A 26,277-nucleotide genomic window follows, 5' to 3' on the forward strand; every position below is an offset into this window, starting at 1 on the left:
TCGCTCGCTTTTCTTCCGTTTTCTTGTTTATTTTTCTGCCTTTTTTTGCACACGGCTCGTGCCTGCTCTATACATGCGGCGAGAAAGCATGAATCAATGCGGCGCCGCGTCTGCCAGCTGGGACGGGAGATGGAAGGCGGAGCGCCGTCATCGTGCTGTAAACTGCGCCCTATCGCAGATTGCCTGCGTTAGACATGATAGATTTGTCATTTTTGAGCAAGGGATGTTAACTTAGTGGCGCCCACCGGATACGGCTTGAGTGGTTGAGTAGAACATCTGCTCTCTTTATTTTCTGCTTTCGTTGAAACCCTTAGCGCCGCCTCTTGTTGAAATAATAAAGAAAATATGGGACACTTTGCGATCGTGCAATGGGCAGCTGTCAGTGCCAACTGTAAGTAGGGGTTTCAAGCGCTGTATGCGCGAAATGACCCGGAGGAAATCAATTATCTCATGACCGATACATCTTTCAGCATGCTCCACAGGAGTTCTCTGTTCACGTTGTCGTATCCGCCACTTATGGCCAGGAAGGCTAAATACAAAGATCTGTTTTCCGCCCTAGCTATATACGAGGGGCATTCATGAAGTTCGTATTATCAGTACCATTAACTTAGAACAGGCGCCCATGATAGGCATCAAAATGAATGCATGTCGCTCTAGTTTTAACGGAATATGAAAATTGTGTTCTATATATTGCTGCGCACCGCAGCACCGCTAGGGGAACAAAGCAAAATGTCAGCATCCATCGAAAAACTCATGTAAAAACTGAAAGTACGTGCAGTATTTAAAGGGACACGATGCCAAGAAGATCCGTGCTGAGTTTGTGCCGGTGTACGGTGACAATGCCCAGCCTATGGCACTTTTGTCAAATGGCGCTGACGATCTGAATGCGGTCAAACAAGCCTCGCCGACGAAGAACGCAGTGGCCGACCGTCGCTCGATGATGAGCCACAGATCGCTGCCCAAGTGGAGGCTCTAGTGCTCGCTGACCGGCGGATAACTCTTGAAGAAATAGTGAAACAGGTTAATGTGAGCGTATACGTTCAGCGCACAACATCATTTACAACAACTTGCACATGACGAATGTCGCCGCGCGCCGGATTCCGCGATGCTGACTCCAATGCATGACAACGCACCGGCTCACTCAGCACAGGCGACGACGACACTTGCGGCCTCTTTCTAAAGAGGCAAGAAAATTTTGCCCCATCCCCCATATTCACCTGACCTCGCACCTAGTGTCTTCTACCTCTTCCCTCGTATGGAAAGCACACTGCGCGGAAAACATTTTCGGGACGACGAGCAAGTTATTGCTGAAGTGGAACTTTTCCTGAACTCAGGAAAGGAGGAGTTCTAGAGGGATGGTCGGACTTTCTTGCCAGACCCGTCGTCTCAGCCCTCAAAAGCATCGCACGCTGTGTGAAGTTGAGGTCGCTGGAGTGTAGGCCACAGTTTTTTGCGAGATCCTCGTTTTTGGAATCCGGGACAAGATCCAGCGTAAAGTTAGTGCAAACGTAAACAAAGCGACGACGGCTAATAGAGGCCTTAAACGTCCGGCCGGCACTAGCTGTCATTTCGGCTGCTGCTAGAAGGCAGCGCAGCGCTCGCTGCCAGCAATTACGGAGTCTCTGCTTCCGCCACTTTCCGTCATTTTTCTCTTATTTCATCACCAGAGAATCCCGGGTTTGAATCAGAGCAGGGGGAAAAAGTTTTCCAACTTCGGATCCAAATATCTTAGTAATAAATGCACATTTCGCTGCGGGACAAGCGGCAACAAAGCCGCGAAATGTCAAACTATCGGATTGTACTAGCAAAATAAAAATTTATACCGTTGTCCTCAGTGTCCCTTTAAAGGCCCCGTTGTCCAGAAAATCTGGTCACGGCGTTTTCGACGTTGTAAGCGAAAAATCACGAGCATGACCCTGGCAGGTGGTGCCCAGAGAGCAACTTAGGAGGCGCGCGGGCCACGTAGGTCACGCGACCTTGCGGCTTCATCACAACCTGCCCACCACATAGTGAGCAAACTCGCCAGCGTGGCAGGTGGCAGTTAAATTAATGAATGGTCACCCGGGAACTCCTTATTAAATGGCTAGCGACGCCACTTATTCCATAGTTTTATAATTTATATATTGATAGTTTATGATCAATCGAGTCGAAAGCTTTGTTTTTTCAAATCTAAAAATAGCCCGAGTGTACCCTTTTGTGTTTCGATGTTCTCAATTATTTTATTTTTGATGTCTACAAGTGCTTGAGCTGCCGACCTATTTTTTTGAAAGTCATATTGGCAGTTAGAGATTATTTTGTGTTTGGCCAAGAAACACCCCAATCTGTCACATATAACACTTTCGAAAAGCTATAAGAATATGTTTACGACGATATCGGCCGGTAATTTGAGGCTCTATCTTTCGCACCGACCTTAATATTTAGTGTCACTAGGGCAGTTTTTAAGGCGTCAGGAAAATTTCCTGTTGGTAATGACAAGTTAGCAATGTATGCTAGAACGTCACTTATTTCGTTTGCTACGTGCTTAGTCAGCTCAGGACGAATCCCGTCACGTCCAGCTGAAGCAGTACTCTTCATTTCGTCTATCAGGTTCGGTATATCCACGCTATCTGTTGGCTGCATGAAGATTGTGTTGGCCACCGGTGTGATGTCGTTGGCCCAAGTCACGGTTTTGTCGCCTGCTCCCGAGATACACGATCCGGCCCGTACGAAAAAATTCGTTCGAGGTGCCAGCGACTCTCAACCCTCGCTTCTCTTCCGCTGCGAGTATTTTAGAGCGAAAGCTCTACTCTTCGTACTAGCCGCCGCGGTGGCTCAGTGGCTATGGTGCTCGGCTGCTGGCCCGAAAGACGCGGGTTCGATCCCGGCCGCGGCGGCTGAATTTCTTTGGAGGAGAAATTCGAGGCCCGTGTACTGTGCGATGTCAGTGCACGTTAAAGAACCCCAGGTGGTGGAAATTTCCGGAGCTCTCCACTACGCCGTCTCTCATAGCCTTAGTCGCTTTGGGACGTTAAACCCCATAAAACAAACAAACATACTCTTCGTACTACAACTCCCAAGGTCAGGTTGCGTGAGCGTTTTACCTTGAGCCGGTGGAGCAGGTGCGTGGCTAATGACGTCATAGCACCTGACCCGCTGTGCAGAGGCGCCGCAGCTGCGCTCGCTTGGAGCCTCGCCGCATGCTCGCCGCTGTGGTACCACGTGACCAGGCGAGGGTTTAACATATTCTCGCCGGCGCTTGGTCGCTCAGTCATAGAGTAATATAGAAGTAAAGAGCGGACACTCCCGTAGGCCCCAGCGGCCGACTTTTGTGCACAGCGCACCTAGCGGACCCGGGGAAACGCACTGGCCTCAGAGATGATAGGCATAAACAGCAATCTTGGAGGCTTTACTGTCAAAACCTGGTGGTGGGCATCTGCCCTTGACGCAGCTTTGTTGCCTCTTTGGAAGTGCTTAGGAAGAGCCGCCGCCGCCGCCTTTAAGGCCGACAGCTGCAGCTTCTTGTTGGACAGTTCACGGGGTGGAAGAAACAACCGTCGCAGCACCACAGCAGTACACAAAACGGACGTGCCCACGAAGCTTGCAGACGCCGCAAAAAAATACAGCCGCTCACACCGTCGGTCCGTCGCACACTGCCGCCTGGGCGTGCTTGCCCGTTGGCTTGACGCACTTAAAAGACGCCGCTGTTGCTGACGTAACTGCGACCGTAGGCGCGCAGCGCACGTCACTGCAAGCCAAGATATGCCAAGACCATACTCTTTTTCTTTTTTTATTTGCACGTTCAGTGCCATCTGGCGGAAACGGGGAAGCGCCGAACTCGGCCGCGAAAGGGCCCGAGTGTCCGCTCTTTACTTTTATGTTACTCTATGGCTCAGTCTCGCCATGGACGAAGCGCGCACCGGTTCGAGCGCGTCAACTCTTCGCCGCAGGCACCAGGCCGAGTCTGATCACCGTGTCGATATGGCTCACCAGGAAGAAGCACTAAAGAAGAAGCGTGCTAAACTACCGGCGGAAACCGATGAAGGGCGAGAAGCTCGACTAGTGAAACAGCACAAGTATATGCCCGTGAAAGGCGACAGAAGAAACTGGCAGCGGACGCTGCTGCAGCTTCGACCTCGTGTCAACGACAGCATCGGCTGCCGGTGAGACCGAAACGATGAGCAGAGCATTCGCTCCTATCACAACGTTTAATAAGCGTTAAACCTCTGCTAATGTTTCCACTTTCTGCCATATTTCTTTGCACATGGCTGATGCCGTATATACGCGAGGAGAAAGTATGATCCGGCGCCACGTCCGCTAGCTGTGACGGGCGGCGGTGCGCAATCACCTCATGGTAGTAGTCACAGGCATACTGCGCTTTATCGCAGGTAGACTGTGAAAGGCATTGAAAGAAACAGAGAAACAGATTTGTAGTCTCTCTCATTGAAAATCGGGGGGAGCATGATATTCATTCAAGGAAATGGTTTGGTTTTTATTTTGCGAACTGTTTTATTCGTTCTTCGTCTCTGCGCGCTGTTCCTTGTCAAGAGAAGCAGGCACCGTGCACGCATGCCTTGTAACCGTCTCCCTCAAAAGTTTCGTGTACGACTTCCCTCATTCAGTGCCGACCGATATGCTTCCCGCATTTCAGTTATCCGTGCTGGAGTTTGCTCTGCACTGTTTTTCTCGACTGTAAGAAGAGGGCCGCTAACACTTGCCGCTCTCTCATTACTCTGAAAATCATTAACCAGCTAATACCAGGGCTGCAACACGTTTGCATCCTTGGCCTTATCTGGCAGCAAGATAGAAAAAAAAAACGTTGTGTACGTCAGCCGTCCTATCTCATAAAAACGTGTCGAAAATTCACAGGCTATCAGTGCGATTTATGCAGAGGGTAATGCGTTACCATGTGCGCCCCGATTGTGTGAGCGCTTTGGGTTGACAATCTGGTTCGTCCACACAGATTACAATCTATGTCCTTTGTCATCCTACTGTGGTGGTTCAAATCTCCCGCCAATTCATGTGACTTGCCCCACGCTCGTCGGATGGCGCTCCGCGTTCATTCTAGGTAGGGTGCCTCGATGCGCGCCCGCTCTCTGCTTAGGGTGAGGACAACCGCGTCGTCTGCTAGCGCGACCGCCATTTTCTTGCATCCGCTGGTCGCGAGGCGCTCGTTTGCTACGTTGCGCGCCTAGATAGAGGTGGCCCCGCTTGCATTAGGAGCTTGAATTTGACTTTACCTTTGATAATCATTCCTTTTCTAGTTTAGATGAGAATGAATAGTAATGATTTGGTGATGCATTCGCCATTTCGAGATGATTAGCGAAAGTATAGCGGATATCTTTCTTTGTTTTGCGATAGGTGATCACGGCGGGCAGCTGCTCGCCGTCGTTGCAATACCGGCGCCACGGAGTTGCTATCATTGCGCTTACGTGTGGATATAGCGGAAAGAGGGTGAAGTACGCCAAGTGAACAGCTGCATATTCAAGTATGAACACATGGCATACTCACGTCCACTATCACTATTTATTATGCAATGGTGGCAAACTGTAGCATGCATACATTTTTCAATCAAAACATAAAGACTTAGGCGCACGCAAGAACAATATTTAATACTTTAATGCACAAATACAATATCTACAAAATGATTACGAACGACAATTCACTGCAAGCATAATGCAGCTTATGTGTCTTACGCTTTAACTTCTCTCACGCTTATGTGCATGAACACGAAAAGTTCACACTTATTACAGCGTCTTTAAGGAAGACAAACACCAGCACAAGTTTTGCTTCCGTGACCACCAGCACGTGTGGCTGGGTACTGACGTAGATGGATACGTAGCCGCAGTCTAGTGTAGGTGGCTATCAGCATTTTCCATATTGCTTCCTTGTGATCTGTACATGTGTTCAGGCATGGCCGGTCTATCTTCGCAAAGTATTCTGTGAGCGATTTCAGCGGGGACTTCATCGTGTGTATTTTGTTTGTACACCACGCGACAGCGCCTGTGAAGTACTCCTCGTAGTTCTTGAGAGTGCGTATCACTTCACTGCTCGGATATATCAAGTTGCCTCCATCCCTCACATACTCCTTGAGAATTGTCAAAGAGGCATATTTATTACTTGCTGTTCCGATGAGAGCATCTTTGCACTGGGAGCAAGATACGGACTTTAAGACGCTTTTCAGGATGAACCCTCCAAGGTAGTATAAAATGGAACATCCCGTTGACGTCAGTTCTTCAATGAACAAAATCTCAGAGTCGTCTATTTCTTCAGACAAATTTTCTGAGTACTGCTTCTTTGCTTGAGAAAGGAGATCGACGAGGTACTCTCGATCAGCAAGCTCATAGCTTGTTGTTCGTGGCGTATGTAGAAATTGGCTCACACTAACAAGCCTAAGAGCACATTTTAAATCATATGCCGTCGGCACTGGCTTACTTAAGCGTACTACCAAAAAAAGATTTTCGAGGCAGTCTTGAAGTACCCTGCTTGTTAGGAAAACCTCGTAGCGTTCATTGCCCAGGAAATCTTCTTGGAGGCGGAGGACAACTGTCGTGGAAATAAGCAGCCCAGCTTGGGATGGGTTCCACTAAGAGGTGGCACCCATATTCATCCCTTGTATTGTTTCTGCTGCAAGGCGCAAGGTTTTCAGAGCAGCGCAATTATTCCCCATATTTCGGTGGCTTAAAGCTAAAGTGGGATGGCGTGATGACATCAGGGCATAGCACTTTGACACCAGATCGAAAAACCATGCTGTCGCTTCGTCAGATGGGTCAAGCAGCCCTTCTTTCACCAAAAATCAGATAGCCGGTGCAGCCTCTCTGAAGAATTGAAGATCTAGTCCAACCTTCATTTTTGTAAAGTGGCCGGAGCTGACATGAACTTCCGATAAGGCAGGGGCTACTTTAAGCCCCTGCCTTATCGGAAGTTCATGTGAGTTCATGACCCATGCTGTTTTGCACTCCGGGATTCTCTTTTCACACTGCTATATGCGCCTGTGCAAATTAAGCGGGCAGCGAGGGCTTTTTGTGAAGTAAGCGTGATGCACTGCTGTTCAAGGTTCGTGGCTGAGAAAGATCGTAATAATTTTACAAGGCTGAGCCTTACTGCCACGTTAAATGAACGGAGACGTAAATGCGCCAGATGTTCCATATCGCCCCCAAGCTCTAAGAGACTACGACCGTTTGCAGCGATCAAATATCAGAAACCTGCAAAAGCATGATATGACGCCTTGGACAGGAACACGAAATCGTACAGTCGCACAGACAAGCTGACATAAGCCCCGAAATAAATTTAGCACTGCTGAGAAGTCGGGTACTTGCGCTGCATTTGCAAGAGTAGTTTGTCGGCTGCCACTTGTCCCGCTTCACTTTCACAGTCCATAGAAAACGTCGTTTTTGGTCTCTAGGAAACGAAAACATTCCCCAGCCGTTTTTAGCGCTGTTAGTGCACTGGGGAACGCAGCACCCAGGCATTCTGTAAAAAGACCGTGTGAGGAATGCCGCTTTCCGTGTCTAGCATGAGGAGTCGGTGGGACGCGGGAGCAGAGTGCAAGAAAATGGCGGCGGCGCCTCCCGAGAACCGGTTTTGGCGGCGGCGACCTCTTCCAAGAGTGGCTCCACCCTCAGCGGAGAGCGGGCGCGCATCGAGGCACCCTAATTCTAGGTACAGCCCCTCTTTAATTCTAGGTAGAGCTAATTGTAGGTAAAGCCCCTTGATAATTCTAGGGTGCCTCGATGCAGGCCCGCATCGAGGCACCCTAATTCATTCAATTCATTCATCTACCTTTACAGACAATGGTGGCCTGAGTCCTAAGGAAATAATTAGGAGGTGAGCGTTTACCAAGTCCAGCAAGGCGCTGAGCTTGGCGCTTCCTTGCTCTTGGAAGAGGTCGCACAGAACCCAGTCACGCCTTCGAACTTGGGCTCGCACGTACAAGCTAGCGCGTGCTCTAGCGCTTGGGCTGACTGTAGCACGGATGAATGCTTATAAAGACGACGGCGCGCCTGGTGCGGCAGTACCGTGAGTGGGCCTCGATATCGTGCTCTGTGACGGCAGACGGCGCAGCACTGAAGTTTTGCTTCGCTTCGCCTCGCATCCCTCATACCAGAAACTTTTGTCACCGACAGCAAGTTTCCGCGAGCGCAGTCCGCTCATGATCCACACTAGCGGAGCGCGGTGCCGCAACTTGTAGGTCGATCTTGCAGCGAATAGAAGAATGCCTTCGCACACGCCAGTTAGGCATTCTAAATACTCCGTATAGTGCTTCATGGCCTTGGTAGATGGGTAATATGCAAAGTTTTCTATTTAAACATCAATGCTGAGCGTGTGAAGATTGCAAGACATCATTTCAGAATTATAAAGTTATGCTAGCTGAAAAACATCCTAACTACACTAACAGAAGGAAACATTTTAAGACATAATGCTTGAAAATATGTTTTATGGTTACGATTTTAATGTTATAGATATATTAGGACCTGTAGGTAAAGATACTTTGAACATTTAAATGACATTTTAACGCATGATTGGCATAATGTTCAATTTGAACGGTAAATTAATATTTCCCGCGCCACATATACTGTTATTTGTTGATTTTTTAAAACATTATCATAAATTCCAGTCAAGTACCCATCATCACGTGCTGTGTCATCCGAAGCTCCCCTACCGCAATCAATTTTCTGTTATCATCTTCTCATCTGACTGACGTTTTCTTCTCTTTGGAAACTATAGGTCCATCGATTACTGCTGTCCCCAATACATATGCACAGAGAAATGAGTCAGAAAGCTCTCCGGCTGCCAGATTATTAGGACAGCTGTTGGCACAAGCGGCCAGTTTTCCCCCTTTGAAGTTCTCGCTTGTGCAAATGCCTATTTTTCTTTCGTATATTAGACGCGCGAATAGAAATGATAAATTGTATCCGCAGGAAATAGGCGCTGAGCACACTGAGGACGAAAGTGACGTTTCGGTCTGATGAAAACTTCATTCCCAAGTTAGTTCGTGCTCTGTGAAGCGGTTAAAGTTTCATTTTCCCGCAAGCCGCTTGTTCGGTTCTGAAAAATGGCTCTTCTTGTGTTAGTTACTCTGCTGGGCAGCGGATTTTTTCAAAGGGCGACAAGCCAGGAATTCGATCCGTGTTCGTATAAAATGAGTGAGTATTAGGGGTTTTGTCTGCTTATAAGACAGAGATGAGTATCGATATTGATATAAAGAAATCTATGTAGTTAGCACATCAACTTTGAAGTCCTAAATGAAGCGTTAGTAATTATACGCAATAGCTTTTGCTGCCATTGTGATGGAATATATACGGTCTCATTTCAGCCGCAGAGAGCTTGCACGCAACACCAACACCTGTCGTTGTGGCGTAGTGACCGTCTCGCTTCACTGCAGAGCATGTGGTCAGGGGTTCGAACCCGGCCGCATTTTAATCCAGGCGGAATGCAAGATCTCTCAGGAGCTCGAACGTCGGTGCACGTTAACGACTGGCAGGATGTTGAATTCGACCGTGAGCCTTCCGCTAGCGCATGCTTTATACCAGGGAGCATGCACCAGCTGTTCTCTCCACTGTGGTTGCCAACTGTGTTTGCTGCCAGTGCTGATCAGCTAAGATGCGAACACTTGGTGCGTGCCGATGAAGGGCTCATCTGTAGGCAGACCGGCTTCCACTCTTCTCTAACTGCTGGTGAGGGATAAATTTATATTTTAAGGAATGCATTAAGCCATTCGTAACTATACCAAACGATTCCGGTCGGTGTGCGTCTTCATCTACCTAACATATACATATAGTAAATTAATTGGTCGTGAGTGAAGAAGAGGAGCAGTAATGTCTTAATCTCAGTGGATACCCCAATCACGCCGTGAAGGGGGAGATGAAGGAGAGAGTGAAAGAAGAAAAAGAGAGAGGCGCCATAGTGGAGGGCTCCGGAATAATATAGACCACTTGTGGTTACCGCCTCGTCCGGGTCCCATACCCATAATTGAACACTTCGAATGGTGCAGAAAACTGCGTACGGGTTGTCATCCACAAGAACCAGTGTACAAAAATCGCGTCAGTGAGGCTGTTAACAGCACATCTACCTTAACGTTGCATGCGCTTCCATAATTTGAAGTGTGAAATTCTTCAAATTATGGAAGCGCATGCAACGTTAAGGTAGATGTGCAGAAACCCCCTTTCACTTAATTGAATTTCGCGGTAGGTTCAAACATTGTGCCATAAAAGAAAACATAACTCTTTTTTGCAATTTCACATTGGTCGCCTCTCGTGTTCTCACGTCGCATGAGGCACATTGCACGGTCAGGCAGGGAATGTTAAAATTAACGAAAACTGCATTTCCACGAGCCAATGCTGAAGAAAGGCATCTGCAACACGTGGCGAAGCTCTTGGCGGAATGCCAGACCACCACGAGGCTTAGTTCAAATACGTTTTGTTCCGGTAGTTCTTGCCCAGGCCGAGGCGAAGGTCCCAGCCTGGGGTGTAGCGTGGGCTGGCGCCACTTCCACTTCTATGGCACATGGACGGCTCTGGTCACGTGGTTCGCTACGCACAGAAAACGAACGAAGCCGAGCGCGGTCTCCAGCAAAGAAAACTGGCTGATAACGGAGCTCCTCAAGACCTGAGTGTGGCTAAAACTACCTATGAACCGTCGAACAATGCGCTACGTCCTCCTGCTGTACATTTGATGCACACATCGACTCTAGAGGACAAGTTAGACTGGCAATTTTATCTATACTTTTTCGGAATTTCGGAACTGCACTGAAACCGGGTTTTCGCTCGTTGCAAAAACCGACACTGCCTTGAACATTTATGAATGCATGTTTTGATTACAAAATGCAGCCCGCTGCTTTCGCTGAAAACACAAGCAAAAGAAATGCGATCATTTATTGTGCCGGCACTGAACGTAATACGTATTAACGTATTACGTAATAATGGAGTATTACGTAGAACGTAATACCCCATTGCGCAGGAAAAACGTCGTCGTCTTCGGCGCGGTTGGCCGTGAGCGAAACTTCCGCAAAAAATACCCAGAGTATCAGCCTAGGCAGCAGGTGGCTCACCGACGTCACGTGACCTTGTGACGTAATCACAACCTGTTCACCGGATTGGGAGCAAATTGCCCACCATGGCAGGTAGCACTTAATTTAATGACTGGTCGCGAGAGGCTGCTTAGGAAGAGCGACCTGGGTCTCAGAGGCCCTGCCGGTAGAGCACGTGCCATCGCAGGGCACACCTCTTAACTCCTGCACTTCTTCTCCAGGGATGCTATGACGACTCCCAGGGACCCATGAATGTAAAGTAAAGAATGGCCACTTTAACCCTTAAAAGCAGGGAGACCTCAAATCCTATACTAGGATACAACTTTAAAAAACAGCAGTTGCTAACACTGGGCCGTGGTCCGCGGCGTCCTGTATTACTCCGCTGGCCGACCGCAACTGTAAACGAAATCAGCTTCTTAATGTTTGACTATATCAAACAATCCACGTGTCAAAATCCTTGAGCCTATAATAGTTTTCATGTGATAATTTTCTTGTTTACGTAACAAGAAACGTTTAAGCAGGGGCTACTTTTTTGTCGTGCAGGAATTCTGTGCGCGGAGGCTGAATGTGGGCGGAGCTTCACTGCAGACTTAAGTTGTGTCCGACTATAGTGGAAGAATTGAGTATCCGATGCGAGCTGCAGGCTATACCGCTATCGCGTTTTATTATTATAGGCGAAGCTTAAACGTTCCCCAGTTTCTTGTGCGTTGATGCGTCACAGGTCACAATGGGCAGCGGTTCTCTTGAAAGGGTCTCTGTTTCAGTGCATTGAAGTTGCATGGTGAATAAGCACAAATTTATTACATAATTATCGTTTTTTATGACAAATGGTGCGCGTATTTAAGCTCACATTTTTAGAGATGTCCCTAGGTAATAAAAACTTTCGTAAACCGGGTGGTGTTAGTCTTTTTTTTTTTTCTCAAAGCTGTACTGCAGCAGTCGGCTTTCTGTTAGCTCGCTATAGCTCTCTATTACAGCTCATGCTTCTTTGTTTTAATCGGTATTACAATTTCATTCTCATATTTTAAGACTGCAATTTCTTCCAGATCCTTGGGAAACAGCCAAAGCGACGAAAAGAGCGACGGACGCTTTCTTGGCCTGCAAGGATCATATAATCCAGCTTGACGTCAAGGCGGCCTTCATCAACGTACGTAACTGTCGCTAAAGCGCTAGGTGTGGCCATGTATAGGAGTGCTCAACATCCTGTGCACATATGCTCAGAATGATGGCGCACCAAGTGCTTGTGTTTGTCATACTCTGGTCGTATTGTAAACAAGCAAGGGATATTCTACAGCTCAGTGCACCGCAAGAGTGTGTGAGATTGAAGAAACTAATGCTTTCAGCTTGGCTACGTGGAGTTATTGCGAGTACCTGCGACAGCACTGCGTAGTTATGGATGATCCAACAGAAACTTTAAGCGGACGTTGACCGGACGTTGTGCAGAACGCCTAGTTTTAGCTCAATTGTGTTGGCGCAACAGGTACAAGCTCGCACAGTTCTCCCAGCAATATTACCGCCAGCCTCTTTTGGTGCATAAACGGTCAGAAAACCATGATAATATTTTTCGCGTATCGTAGGAAGTCACCTCTTGAAATGGGCTTACTTTCCCTGTTTTCTCAAAGGGTTACGTATTCAGCAAAAATAGCTTGCTTGAAGTGAACGGACACATGTCCTTGCTCTGCGGGGACCCAAAAAGTATTTCATAAAACTGTTGGGTTTATGGTTTACTGGGCTTTAACGTCCCAAAGCGACTCAGGCTATGAAGGACGCCGTAGTGAAGGGCTCCAGGAATTTCTTCCACCTGGAGTTCTTTAACGTGCACTGACATCGCACAGTGCACGGGCCTCTAGAATGTCGCCTCCATCGAAATTCGCCGCCGTGACCGGGATCGAACCCGTGCCTTTCGGGTCAATGAAAGCAATGATAGCATTAGATTTCACATTTGTCGCTGCTTCTATTGAAACTTCTGTATGTGTTTGCACCAGTTTCTTTGCAATTTTCGGTTCATCAAACGCCACAATCAGTATACTGGTTTAAGCGGCAGGTACCCGCTTTGCCATGACAGTGCCAACATTTGCATATTTCACATTTGTTTCTGATTTTTTATTTCGATTCTCTATGGTCATGTTTAAATGCTAGGTTGGTTACAAACTGGTGGGCCGGTTGTAATGACGTCTGAATGTCACGTGACTTCTCTCGACCAATCAGCGAATTTGCTGACACCGAACATCAGCGGGGTTTTCCTGGGACGACTACTCTCATGCTATCGAATTAAAATGAACTCCCGCCACTTGTGCCTTTTTTATGGCGCAAGCTGTTATTGAGAGCCCTTGCATGCTGAAGCTTTGCTATCGCTAGTCACGCAGAGCTGGCGCAGGCGCGCGCTCTTAGTACAGGATGGCGCTGCAGTTGGCATAATGTTACAGCTGGAGAACAAAAATTGGGCGGCGCGGCATCCCACCGTTCATTATTCTGCGGAGAGTGGCATGGTGGCGGCATAAGCGCTGCAGAATAAGCCGGAGATTGAAGCAGCAGCAGCGGTTCTCGCTCATCGGGGTGCCCTACAGCGTGAGGCTAAGGGCAAGGGAGAAAAAAAACAAAAAAAAATCCAGCTATGCTTCTCGACTCTGCCAGCGGTAAGTTAATTATCTCCGTAAAAGGCCTAAGCCGAAGCGAGATGAGGCTTCGTCTGAGCCCATGCCCGCCCCGTCGAAGGCCGGAGATGAGCTCCTGGTGTTTTGGCCTTTCAGGCATATTTAGCCAGAACATACTGTGTTGAGTACTTAGTGTAACTGCTCTGAATTTTTTCATCACTGTACAGACTCTGATTGCACTCCTTACACAGCGGTGCCTTTATAGTGCATGTATTCTTATCACCAATACCATTTATGACTCCGTTAGTTTCCGACTTGCTTTGGCTGCGCATCGCTTAAGATTATTTCATATCGAGCTGGTGTTTTTATGTCCTTCTTGACAATCTATTTCGGGCCTACATCTGCCCATTTTCTTCCACCTAGGAAGTGGCCCGTTGCTGCTACGTAATCCATGTATGTTACGCGTACGCAAGCGAGTTCAAGAAGGTGAGCTTATCCTCGCGGTCCTCACTTTCTTTCTATACCTATACAAAAGGATTTTACTGCAGCTGCTGTAGTCAAACGGGCCAGAACCTGCCGCGAAAGAGCTCAATTAAAAGACGATTAGTCAATTAAAATGAGCTAATCAACTTTATAGGTTTAGGTTTTAGGGCACAAGATAATATTCGCAAACTGAAGGCCATCATCGCCGAAGGTGAGGGCTGTTTTTATATTTTCTGGCTCTGCATTGTGGTTCGAAATACAGTAAGCGAGAAATCAGCCATTCAGAGCTCGTTAAGTTGCATTCCACACGTTGCAAACTGAATAGCGGCATCGCTAGCATTTTTGATGTAACGAATACGGACGCAATTGGTGCATTTTGTGGTATAGAAAACGCTTGACTTCGGCGAAAGATTTAACACGCAGGGACGCCATTTTATGCGCGAGAAAACCAATTAAACGAGCTTTCAAAAACGCATTTTTGACGCTTTATATTTCGAACCACGATGCTGATTCAGAGCATTTAAAACCCGGCTCGTCTTTGATATTGACGACTTTCAATTTCGCAACATAAATCTGTGCACTAAACTAAAAATTCAAAAGATGATCAGTTAACCTCAATTAAAGAAGCATAGACGCCTAATGTTTGTTTGCCTGTTTTCTTTTTTGTAATGATGCGTAAAACATTAATACACCTTGGTCACCACGTGGTATTCGCCTATGACCGCTAGTCAGTTTACAATCGAATTTCTTCTCCACCTGTTTCGATGACCGAACGATGGCTGTGATGTCAAAGGTAAGTATGGGTCACAAGGTCCATAAAAAGAAAACGTCTATATATTCGCTGATTCGCCGTTTTAATTCACTAAAATGTTAGGGTCAGCCTACCTCAAGATCCCGATCCGAACGAGTGAAAAAGTAGCGATGGTATCGCAGTTGTCCTCTTGCATCACGTGATCTATACTGACCTTTGGCGTCTTAGCCACAAGGAATGATACAAGGAGGTGTGCCATCGCCGCTCTTTATCATTGCTATGGAAGCTGTGCCGGACGCCCTATCATGTAGCTGCCAATGTCAAGTTACACTGATGACATCTGCGTGTGGGTATCCGGTTACCAGCACCAGCGCCTCGTGATGATCTCTCAGAGCGCTCTTTCTGCAATACAGACAAATGTCAGCGTTAGGTCTCTCCATGTCAGCAGAGAAGTCCTGATTTGTGCCGTTCCCGAGTGAAAGACGTCGCTGCGCGCTCTTAAGACTACGAATGCAAGGAACACATATTGCGGGGCTCCTGGGTGTCATCCTTTACTGATGTCTTACATGGAAGAGAGCGGTGGGCAATATTATTTCCTCCTCACTGCGAAGGCTAAATGTGACGTGGCGCAGCGGTCCTTTAAAAATGTTAAAGCTGCAATGAGCTATTAGGACCACGAGAATTCGGTGCTCACTGCCTTTTATGCTCCAATCAGACAGCCAATATAAGCGCCTTGAGATTACCCACAGCAAAGCCCTGAAAGCTACGCTGGGGGTTCAAGCCAGGATCTCCCACCAAAGCCTTAGAAGAAACCCGTTGCTTTTCATTACGTTCGCAAGCATCTAAAAAACTCCTTCTAAAATTAGACCTCCTTGGAGCAACTCGGACGATCAGATCTTGCTTTGTCAACAACTAGCTAGGACGCGAAGCCACCTTTTTGCAGTCCTTCACACCCTAAGCACGCTAGGATGGTCTTCCACGGCACACAAGTGTCAACAGGATCTACCATGATTTTATGGTAACCATGGTGGATCAGAATCTTCGCCAGTATTTTGACAAAGACTCTGACAAAGGCCAGATCCTTGTCGAAACGTTGGAATAAAGTTGCTCGTTCTTTCACCGTGCGTCGATCCACCTGCTTTTATACATACATATATGTATTTATATTATATATAAAGGAATCCAACAGCCACCGAGACCAAGAAGCATAGGGGAATGTTTCTATTTTTTTATCTTTGGTGTTAGTCAATGGGAGGTCAGTAGTATGATTATTCGATCGCTTAATGATGACTGATTAGAAAGCAGAAGAAAAATCAACCTCATGCCGCCGGTAGGATTCGAGCCCACTAGTTCCGAATTTCGAGTCTGGTGCCCTGCCAACGACGATGAAGGTGCAGCGATGGCTGTCCCGTGGTGCAGTAAAGGGTGGCGATCACGCAAGCTTGAGGTTTCCTTCACGCGTCTGCGTTGTCGCGTGCCTCACTTAAACTTCTACCTGTATAGATCTGGTCTGGCGATCTCCCCATTGTGCCCGTTCTGCGGAGAACCCGAAACGATAGATCGTTTCTTGTTCACCTGCAGCCGTTTCTCCTCTTTACGGAGCCGCCTGCTAGAGCATCCGTTACGACAGCTAGGTCTAAGTCTGTCAGCTGGGGTTGCTCTGTCTCTTGGGGCCTCCTCCTCCCTTGGGCACAGTAACTGGAATGTGCTCTCCGCCATGCAGAACTTCCTTACAGACACTAAACGGCTGCCGTCTTAAGCATTGCTCTTTCTCATGATCAATATTTCTCTCCAACGAAAGCTTTCCGAAACGTGGAATTAGCCCCGTTCCCTGTTTCAGTCACCGGTCTCACAGTATTTGTTTAGCTTATTTCAATTAGACATCTGAATTCCTTTAATTGATTTCCTAATTACTATAATTATCATTATTATTTTATTTTTTCCCCATCATTATTTTCGTGTTTAACATTTTGAGCACCTATCAGTTGCCACCGGTGTCTTGGCCAATCCCCGCAGTGGGTACACGCCATTATTTAGAGGACAACAACAACAACAACAATCATATGCTTTCGAGGGTATTCGTAATGCGCGTAACCTAACCTTGAGAGTGTTCGCCAGCGCCACCATCATTCATAGCGGCGAAAGTAGTACGGCCTGTATTGCCGCGTTTTTGCGTATTTGTATTGTTTTCTGCATTCCAGGACAAAGAGAAACACACGAAGGCTGCGCACTCGTGTTTCCTGAAACTTGCAGCCATGTACGACACAACGCATCCGGTCAGTATGCAAGGTTTTCATAGTTAACGAAGCGAGAAAGCCCGTAGCGCTCCTTGACAGAGCTTTCGTGCTGAATATTTTCGCTGCGCTTCAGCTCCGACCGGAAAGCTCAGCGGGAGCTGACCAAGAGGGCTGCAAAGTCCGAAGGGCACCCGGAATAGGGAGACCGACCATCAATTTTAGCTCCGATTAAAATGTTTTCATCATTATCGTTATCAGGAAGGAGGAATACCAGAAGGCTATGAAGAAAAAAAAAAGACTCGATAGCTTGCTGACTCTGTGTGAATAACTGAACCAAAGTTTAGAAAGGTGCTGCTGTCAGAGCAGTCAGTGCTGCTAAAATAGTCATGAAAAGGTGTACTGTATCCCTGTTATGCTCAAATCACGCTGTGCTGTTAGCCATGCTATATTGAGCTGTGCTATTCCAGCTTCTCTTTCCTTGTTCTTTTCTTCCTTTCTTTCCGACAACGTATACTTCCCTCAACTCTCCTTCCAACTTCTACTGACCAATGTTTAGGACCTCTGTTTGCATTAGGCAGTTAGGCTGCACTCAACGCGTTTTTTTTTTCTTGTGCAATTAGCCTGTTTCCATTGCTGTTCTCTTCTATTCCAGCACGATTGAGATGGGCTGCCCGGGAGTTACCGGGCATCTTCTCTCCTCATAACCTCTCCCTCGTCCCTTCCTCGCCATACATAGCGACAGAGACGATGCGCTGCAAAACACCTTATGTAATCTACAGCAATGAGGCCCTCTTTACTGGTGCGCGAAATCGAACAGTAAACGATGGAGTGACGAGAAATATGGCGCCGTGCGCCAACTTTGATTGTTTATTAGTTCAGGGTTTCCTTCAAACGCTGCAGCATACGCCATGCGCGTGTCAGTAAAAGCAAGAGTAAAGGACAGAATAAAGCAACAACCACGAAATTTGAACTCGTCTGTACTAACGTACTAGCAAAACAGCCGAACTGCGCGCCACGTCACCTGTCACTTCATTTAAGCATCCTGTTTAAAATACAAAGGGTCCTGAATTCATCTGATAAAAAGATCACTGCTAGCTGTTACATCGTTCCAGTTCGCAATGCACACAACTGAGCGCAACACTCCTGAAACGGTAAATGAATGTGTGTTCAATAGATTGGTCTGTTAGATGTCTTCATCAGTCACCGATAAGTTTAATCTGTTCTCATGACTAACTTCAGATGGTTCTTTTTCGCTTGTGGTTTCTTCCTTGAAGCTTTCTGTGCATTCATACCTTGCATATCTCCGGGGAAATTTTAGACTTGCTTATGTTGCGATTAAAAAAATCAAGTTTGGACTTTTTCAGTTCTGGGCGAAGAAGTACAATCTCCATCTCTATGACATGGCTACCAGATTTCTCGTGAGTTTTTAAATGTTTATATACTATGTCGCACTGGCAACAAAGCTTATAATTGGAAATTATACCGCGAAACGAACAAGCGTTCAACATACTTCACTTTAAGCATTAATGTAGAGGCGAGCTCGTCGAGCTAGACGCGGACGAACAGGTGACCGCAGGTATGAGCGATGTGCCCTGTTCTCATTCCCGTGTCATCCGTGTCTAACCGTGTAAGCTGGATGCGCAAATGCAGTCGAAGTAACTAGTCCTGAACTACGCAATCTTCAGCCTTACTATCGTTTGATGCACGCGACTGGACGCAAGACTTTCTTGTTTGCATTGCTAAAGGCCTATATATTTTTTGAAGCTCTTAATATAGCTACTTCTCTGCAAATACAAAGTTGAGCACACTTGTCTAAAGCTTTATATCGGTGCTCTGCGGAGGAAAGGAAGTGAAATTTTAGAGTATGCTCTGGGTTTCAGATGTAATGCTTGCGCTCGAGCGCAGCCGCAGAGACATATAAATCGTGCAGGTACAGGAGCCCAAATCTTTAGCTGGCGTGCGCGAGCGGCGACTTTTCTGTTCGTCAGCGCCATATGACTGAGCGAAGTTGGAAATAGGATGAGGCTAAGCGCATGCTCACAAAGCACGCTCAGCTGGGGCTGTCGTCTGCTAGGCTGTTCCTTCTTAAGGACGTCACCCCTTATTATCGCGTTTCGACGAGCAGGCATCGTGAGTAGGCCAATGGTTTTGCTCGCAATTTACGTTCTGAAGAACAGCGTTGTAGCAACCAAGCGACGAAATGAAACTGAAAGATATGCCGAACACGCCCAGTCATGCGATAAGCCGGAGAACATGGGTCGTTATCATTGTTAATGGAGAACATGGGTCATTATCGTTATGAAAGGGTTATCACTAGCTCAGGCAACAATCTGCAAGTTTTCTTCTTTTGTTTTCCTGATGAGGTAGCGAGGAGCATCTTCGATCCGACCTTCGTCCCAGCAGGCACGTATGATTCTGCCCACTGAAGTCTCAGCCACTACAATTGCTTTAGCATCTCCTCCTGCGATGAGCTGCCCATTGATATCCCTATAACTCGGAGTCTTGTCGCTTGCCATACGCGGAGTGGCATCTTGATAACTGTTCTGAACTGCTACGAGCACGGCTGCAGAGCAGCTTCACTTTCACAGCGGCCTTTTAGTTTTGTCGCCACGCTGAAGCATAAAGCACGCAGTGTGTTGATAAACGCCCTTCGTGCAGGTGAAAAAAAGCTTTCGCGTCAGCAAGTAACACATGAACGATCCGTGTTCTCCGGCTTATCGCATTATTGGGCGTGTTCAGCCTATCTTTCAGTTTTATTTCCTCGCTTGGTTGCTACAACGCTGTTCTTCGGAATGTAAAATGCGAGCAAAACCATTCGTCTACTCACGCTGCCTGCTCGTCGAAACGCGATAATAAGGGGTGACGTCCTTAAGAAGGAACAGCCTGGCAGACGACGGGCCCAGCCGAGCGTGCTTTGTGAGCATGCGCTTAGCCTCATCCTGTTTCCAACTTCGCCCCGTCATATGGCGCTGACGCACAGAAAAGTCACCGCTCGCGCACGCCAGTTAAAGATTTGGGCGCCTGTACAAGCACCTTGCCCCTAGCAAAGCAGCTCTGTAAAAATTTCGCTTCTTGTGCACTGCAGCGCACTCCTCAGGTGCTCTAGAAAAACGTTCCTATTTTTCTATTTTGCATAAATGATCTCTAAATTCGCCTCAGCCACAAATGTCTCAATGGGTCAGTGCAGAGAATGCAAAACCTTGTGTTACTTGAAACTACCTCAGTTGAAACGTTGAGACCTCCTAAACGTTGAAACTTTGAAACGTTTGAAATTTCCTAAAAAATTCGGGATGTTTTTTATTTAAATGAAGCTTGATGTGGCCCAGAAGACCACATACGGGCGCACAAAAAAATAAAACAAAAACTAGGGAAGATACGCTTTCACGTAATCCGTGTGACAGCGAGAGGTTTTGGTACCCCTGAGTAATAACTGACATAAAACGATTGTAGAATGATCGCTGCCGAAAAGGATATTGCAAGCTCTACAGCTGTCAGCGTGCAATACAACTAACATGCAGAAACTACGTCCAGTCGAAAGTTTAAGCTGTTTTTTACTCCACTCACTCCTTATTTCGGTTTTGGTTTAACTTCCCAAGCGACTCGGGCTATGAGGGACGCCGCTGTGGAGGGATGCGGATAATTTCTACCACCTGGGCTTACTTAACGTGCAACGACATCGCACAGTACACAGGCCTCTAGCATTTCGCCATCATCGAAGTGCGACCGCCGCCGTCGGGATCGAAAAACGTATTTCGGGTCAGCAGCCGAGCACCATGACCACTGAGCCACCGCTACCACTTTAGAATTAAACCGAAGCACTGGCTTTGAGTCATGAGAACATTATGTCATGATTGCCTTCTCGAGGGCAAAACTAACTTCTTTTCTTCTTTGCAGAGCTGTCTTCCTGTCATGAGCGCAGTGAATCAAGAGCTGTTTTCTATGAAATTTCTCAAGGACTTCATGTCTGGCTAAGGAGCTTATGAGAAGTACAAAATGTTAAGGATGGTCTGGGAGCATCGGAAGCATCCCGCCTTTTTCTTTATAACCACTGAAATAAAAAGAGACTGCACTATAAAATAAAAAGAACCTTGAATATTTTGGGGGGTACGTGCTGTCGGGAAAACAGCGGGATGTTTGCGAGCAAAAAATATAGAGGCGTATAACAAAGCTTAAAATATCCTAGCTACAAAAAATGCGCGCGCGTGTGCGTGCGTGCCCATGGTTTAGGAACGACGTTAGCAAACTTTAGCGCTCCGTCGGCAACATTCGCGCGGACCACACGCGTTAAATTTCGTGTTACGCCGACGTCGCCATGAATGCCGCTGGGAAATGCCGTCATTCGTTATCCTTGTAAGGCCACTGCTATTCCTTGGCCATGGGTTCTCGTCTCGTTGAAGAAACCATTCCAGTGATTGCCTGTCCCAAGCGTGATTCCAAATTATTTTCTGTGAATGTGTAAAGCAGCGCGAGCACTGAGCATTGACAGCGAAGCAATACGACGTCCAATGGGCATTTTTATTCCGCACATAGGGTACATATAAAGATAAGGCAAAAAGACATCAAAATATCGCAGCATGATAATAAAAAACAGGATGTATTGCAATACTACGTAGCATGCAGTAACTTCAGGCAGTAACTTCAGAAATTAGAAAGGGTAGTGAGATTGCTTTCAAGTCTTGTAAGAGCTTGTCTCTCCAGAATTCAAATGTTTTCAAGCACTGATTCGATTGCTTCCTTTTTCTCCAGATTCTAGTGGGTTCCCTTCGCTGAAGTCCTGGTAAGAGCAATGCTTGCTCCGCACCGAGGAAAAATGTTTTCGTGCAATGTTAGGGCGAAATTGAACCTGTTATCTTAACCTAACTCCTGTAACGCTGTTCGCTAAATTCTACCATGTTTTTTTTTTAAAGTCCCAAAGTTCTCATAAGCCATATCTTTCTAACAAATAACAGAAGTTAGGGCTGGGGCCAAGCTTCTCAGAGGTGCTACCAACATAAAACGATATATATAGTTTTTTTTTATTCGAGATGTTTGCCATTAGGCATAATGTAAAAGGGAAAGTAAACGATAAGAAGGATTGTAAACAAGCCTCGCTTAAAAAGTGGCAAAAGTACACGATAAACCGATTATCATGAGTTGAAATTGTAACTACTACTTTGCCTTCATGTCTGTCGTACCATTCCATATTGCTTGCTGTGGATCTGAATGGACTGTTAAGGATGTTATCACAAGATGAGATAGAGTAGAGAATAGGAAGAGCGCTCTTTGAAGTACTTTGAAGCCGCGCGTGGATTTGCGCTTACCGGATAGTAATATTTTCTTTTCATTGGCGCAACAGTGATGACAACATGAGACTTGCAGTCAGGCTGATGATGACGATGTTTGCCAATCAAGGTGCTCTCTTTTTTTTTTAGACATTAAGTAGAAGATATGCGATTTCGCGTAAGCGCGTTCGTGTTCAAAGTGAAGGTGTGCAATGTTTGTAAAGGCGAATTTCTATGACGTATGCCTGTATTCATTTACATAGGATGCAGTGAACGCGATATACTCGTATGTTATAGTAAAAAAAAAAAAACTTGTCCAGAGCTCGGCTTTGCGACGCTTTCCGAAGGGGGCATCTCAGAGGTTCCGGATATTTGATTGCCTTCAGTGATAGCTCGCTTCGAATCTTGATTCGGATTTATGAACATTCCCTACCAAACAATCACAGCGCACGCACCTCGATATCGATTAGTGAGATCGATACATCAATATTCTTTGTCCAATAAACTTAAATCACGCATACATAATCGACATCCATGCATAACTAACACTAATCGAACATACATGCTGATTCCCCCGTCCTATAGAACGTATGATAGGGTGCTACAGAAGCTGCATCCGCAAACAATGCCTTCGCACTGCTTGCCGTCGTTGCTTAATCCCAATGAAAGAAAAGTTTGCACTGGAACTGTTTCTTTCCAAGGTCTCGCCCAAGCTCGCTTCGAACGGACGCATGTGTGTCGCAAAATTCCTGCACACTTTTTATTTTTTCTTTGTCCTAGAATCACAACGTAGCACCTAAAAAAGGGGTGTTTTTAAATAAATCCAGGAAGTCCAGGGAGGCTGTAAAACCTGTAAAATGTTCTTCTGTTGTTTTTGTCGTCGCGTCTGAAGGAATGGAACATACCCATGTTGGAAAACTGGACAGGATTGTGTTCTTCTGCAGCTATATTTCATTAGTGTGCAAAGAAAATGAAGATTACCCCGCAGGAGAAGAAAAAATGGCTGAGGCTTAACTTGGTTAACCCTGGTCAGATGCGAAGCATATTGATGGCTAGGCTTGGTAATACATGGCTTTCCTTGGTTGAATACTTGGTCATTTTAATACAACCACTAGAAGCCTTCGTCGTGGGGGAAGACAACGGCATGGCTACAGCGGAACGCCGACTAACCCCGAGACGCGCGTTGGGTGGGCGCCTGGATTGCCACGGAAGCCGCGTCCGCCTGCCCGGTGGCGTGTTCGCCAAATGCAGCCGGTACAGCCAGCGATGACAGCGCCGCCCACCGGCAGGTAGCAGCCACATTAAGGCTGGTTATAAATATTCATTCAGAACGACGGCTTTACATCGCCGCTATGGCGCAGTGGATTAGAGGCACATGTTGCTTATGGAAGGTCGGCCGTTCGACTCCGCTCTCCGTACTGTAATTTTATTGTTTTTTTAATTTCTTTTTTTTCCATTTTTTCCCTTTTAGGTCGCAAATCGTTATGCTTAGTGGCATATAACGCCATTTAAGAGGATTTATTATCCCTTTTAGGTAAGCCGTTGTGACAATCTTCAGTCACCGTGATCAATTCACCGTGGTTTCAAGCCTTGTGGCTGTACAGGCTGCAGTTGGCGAATACGCTGCCCGGTGGAGCGAGCGTTTCACCTACACCGAGTGTGAACGCGCGTTCGAAATGCGCGGGAATGCCGCTCGAGGACATTCCGGTGTCTGTGCGATGGCATCGTTCTCCCTCTCCCAGCGCGTGACGGCGATCTGTCGTGACGTCATGTGTCACGTGGTATGTCACGTGGTGTGACGTCACTGTACCACGTGGTCTGCACGGCGTGCAACCACAGCGACGGCGCGAGGTGGACCCCCATCTTCCTCTGTCGTGACGTCATGTGTCACGTGGTATGTCACGTGGTGTGACGTCACTGTACCACGTGGTGTGCATGGCGTGTAACCACGGCGAAGGGCTGTAGTCACGGTGGCTGTAGTGTACCTCCGTCTTCCTCTGTCGTGACGTCATGTGTCACGTGGTATGTCACGTGGTGTGACGTCACTGTACCACGTGGTGTGCACGGCGTGTAACCACGGCGAAGGGCTGTAGTCACGGTGGCTGTAGTGTACCTCCGTCTTCCTCTGTCGTGACGTCATGTGTCACGTGGTATGTCACGTGGTGTGACGTCACTGTACCGCGTGGTGTGCACGGCGCGTAACCACGGCGAAGGGCTGTAGTGTACCTCCGACTTCCTCTGTCATGACGTCATGTGTCACGTGGTATGTCACGTGGTGTGACGTCACTGTACCACGTGGTGTGCACGGCGCATAACCACGGCGAAGGGCTGTAGTGTACCTCTAGTAATATGCTTCGCATAAAAAGAGAAGCAGAAGAAGTGCGTATGTGCCATGTTTTAAGAGGAAGAAGGAGAAGAAACGAATGGCGATACCTCCTTGGCATTCACCACCGTACCTTGGCCCCGCGTGGGTATGTGAAATTTTCATATGGAGAAGAAGAAGAAGAAGAATAGGAGCAACAATGGGACACTTCCTTTGCCGTTGAAGGGAGAACTCAAGCAGGGTATCCCGCTCGACAGGAACACAATGTATCTTGGATACTGTGGCCTGCGTGACACCCGGCGGAGCTCCAACGTCCGCGTGTTGCCTGCCCGATGGCCGCTGCGTGCTTCCTTGATTCCAGTGAGAAGTGCCGAGAAGACTTCAAGCGCCTTTTCTGGTCCCTACCTCGACCCGTATTTGTTGCCGCCGGAGCCACCAGAAAAGTGCCTTAGTGGCAGCTCATTCGCCGCGCCCCATGCGCCTATGGCATCATCATCTCGCACCGGAGGACCTGTTGTTTCGATGAAAGTGAAGGCTGTGTTCTCGTCACTGATCTCGTCGAGTTCACGATCGCTTATGTCTGCAAGTTCTTCCCGGACATCTTCTATCAGGTATAAAGTCAACGTTCTATCCCCACAGCTTTACAACGATGTCTCTCGAGAGACATTATTCGGAGTTAATGGCGCAGTTGTCCAGTGTCTGTTGGCGCAGTGTCACAACCAAAAGCCCACACGTTCACCTGCTGACCGGTTACCCATTTTCGCATGATGATGAGGGCTGTGGAGGGCATCTCTAATGTGGTCAGGTAAACGAGGTAGGAGTGGGGGTGAGTCACTATCGCTTGAGGGGGCAGTGTGCAATCCATCTAGCCATTGCTTCCGCTTCGTACCGCGGGAATATGGGAACACAAGACCATCGGACAGTGTCTCACCAGACTCGGTGAGACCGACCAGAACTCGAATGGGGGTGCCGCAGACAACGCGTTGCCCGTACGTTTCTGGGAAGTTCGGACACGGAGAGCCGAATCCATGGCCCAAAGCAACCGACGGCGTTCAGCTTGAATCGATAGGAGCAATCAGTTTAAAAAGGTCTGTGCATCAAGCTTAGGCACCTTCTTGCCTAAAATGTGAACTGCAGTTTATGGGGTTTAAATAGGGGAGAGAAATACGTTCTCCCCGTTTTTAGCGCGGCTGACACAGTTCGAAGCCGCGCGGACCCCACCCCGTGGGCGCGTACGCTACCGAGCGCACGCCGACCACGGCGGGCCGTGCTCTGCGGGAACAAAGGAACGAAACACTGGCTGACACAAACAAGGCATTTATTGCTATAACAACAATAACGCCAGCTAGCAACAAAATACACGAGGAATCGAGGATGTCCGACTCACCAGCAAGGTTACGAGCGAATGTTCGCCCACGGTAGGGCAGAGGGAATATCTCCGAGGCCGGACGGGACGAGCTGAGGGGAACACGTTTCCACACGAGGACGCCCGCGGCGAAGAGCGGAGCTTTGCGCGTGAACGTCCAACACGCTTCCCTGTCCCAGGGAGAAGAGAGCCAGCTATCCCTCGCGCGCGCGCAGCAAAACGCTATCCGTGGCGTTTTAAAATAAAAGTAACAAGCA

General features: G+C 47.5%; 1 protein-coding gene across 2 annotated transcripts; it reads left to right on the plus strand.

Annotated features, from left to right (window-relative positions):
• Positions 1 to 8,993: 8,993 nt before the first annotated feature.
• Positions 8,994 to 21,123, plus strand: LOC149341444 (uncharacterized). 2 transcript variants are annotated; one of them, XM_089541972.1, is made up of 6 exons: positions 8,994 to 9,122; positions 12,052 to 12,152; positions 14,023 to 14,085; positions 17,035 to 17,109; positions 18,435 to 18,488; positions 20,965 to 21,123. In XM_089541972.1, the coding sequence occupies exons 1-6, from the start codon at positions 9,032 to 9,034 to the stop codon at positions 21,040 to 21,042; spliced, it is 462 nt and encodes a 153-aa protein (XP_089398098.1). In that variant the 5' UTR covers positions 8,994 to 9,031; the 3' UTR covers positions 21,043 to 21,123. The 2 variants fall into 2 exon arrangements, with proteins under 2 accessions (XP_089398098.1, XP_089398099.1); XM_089541973.1 differs by lacking the exon at positions 14,023 to 14,085.
• Positions 21,124 to 26,277: the final 5,154 nt, after the last annotated feature.

The sequence above is a fragment of the Amblyomma mixtum genome, chromosome 5 (assembly GCF_055824585.1).
Source record: "Amblyomma mixtum isolate Tamu chromosome 5, ASM5582458v1, whole genome shotgun sequence".
Lineage (NCBI taxonomy): Eukaryota > Metazoa > Arthropoda > Arachnida > Ixodida > Ixodidae > Amblyomma > Amblyomma mixtum.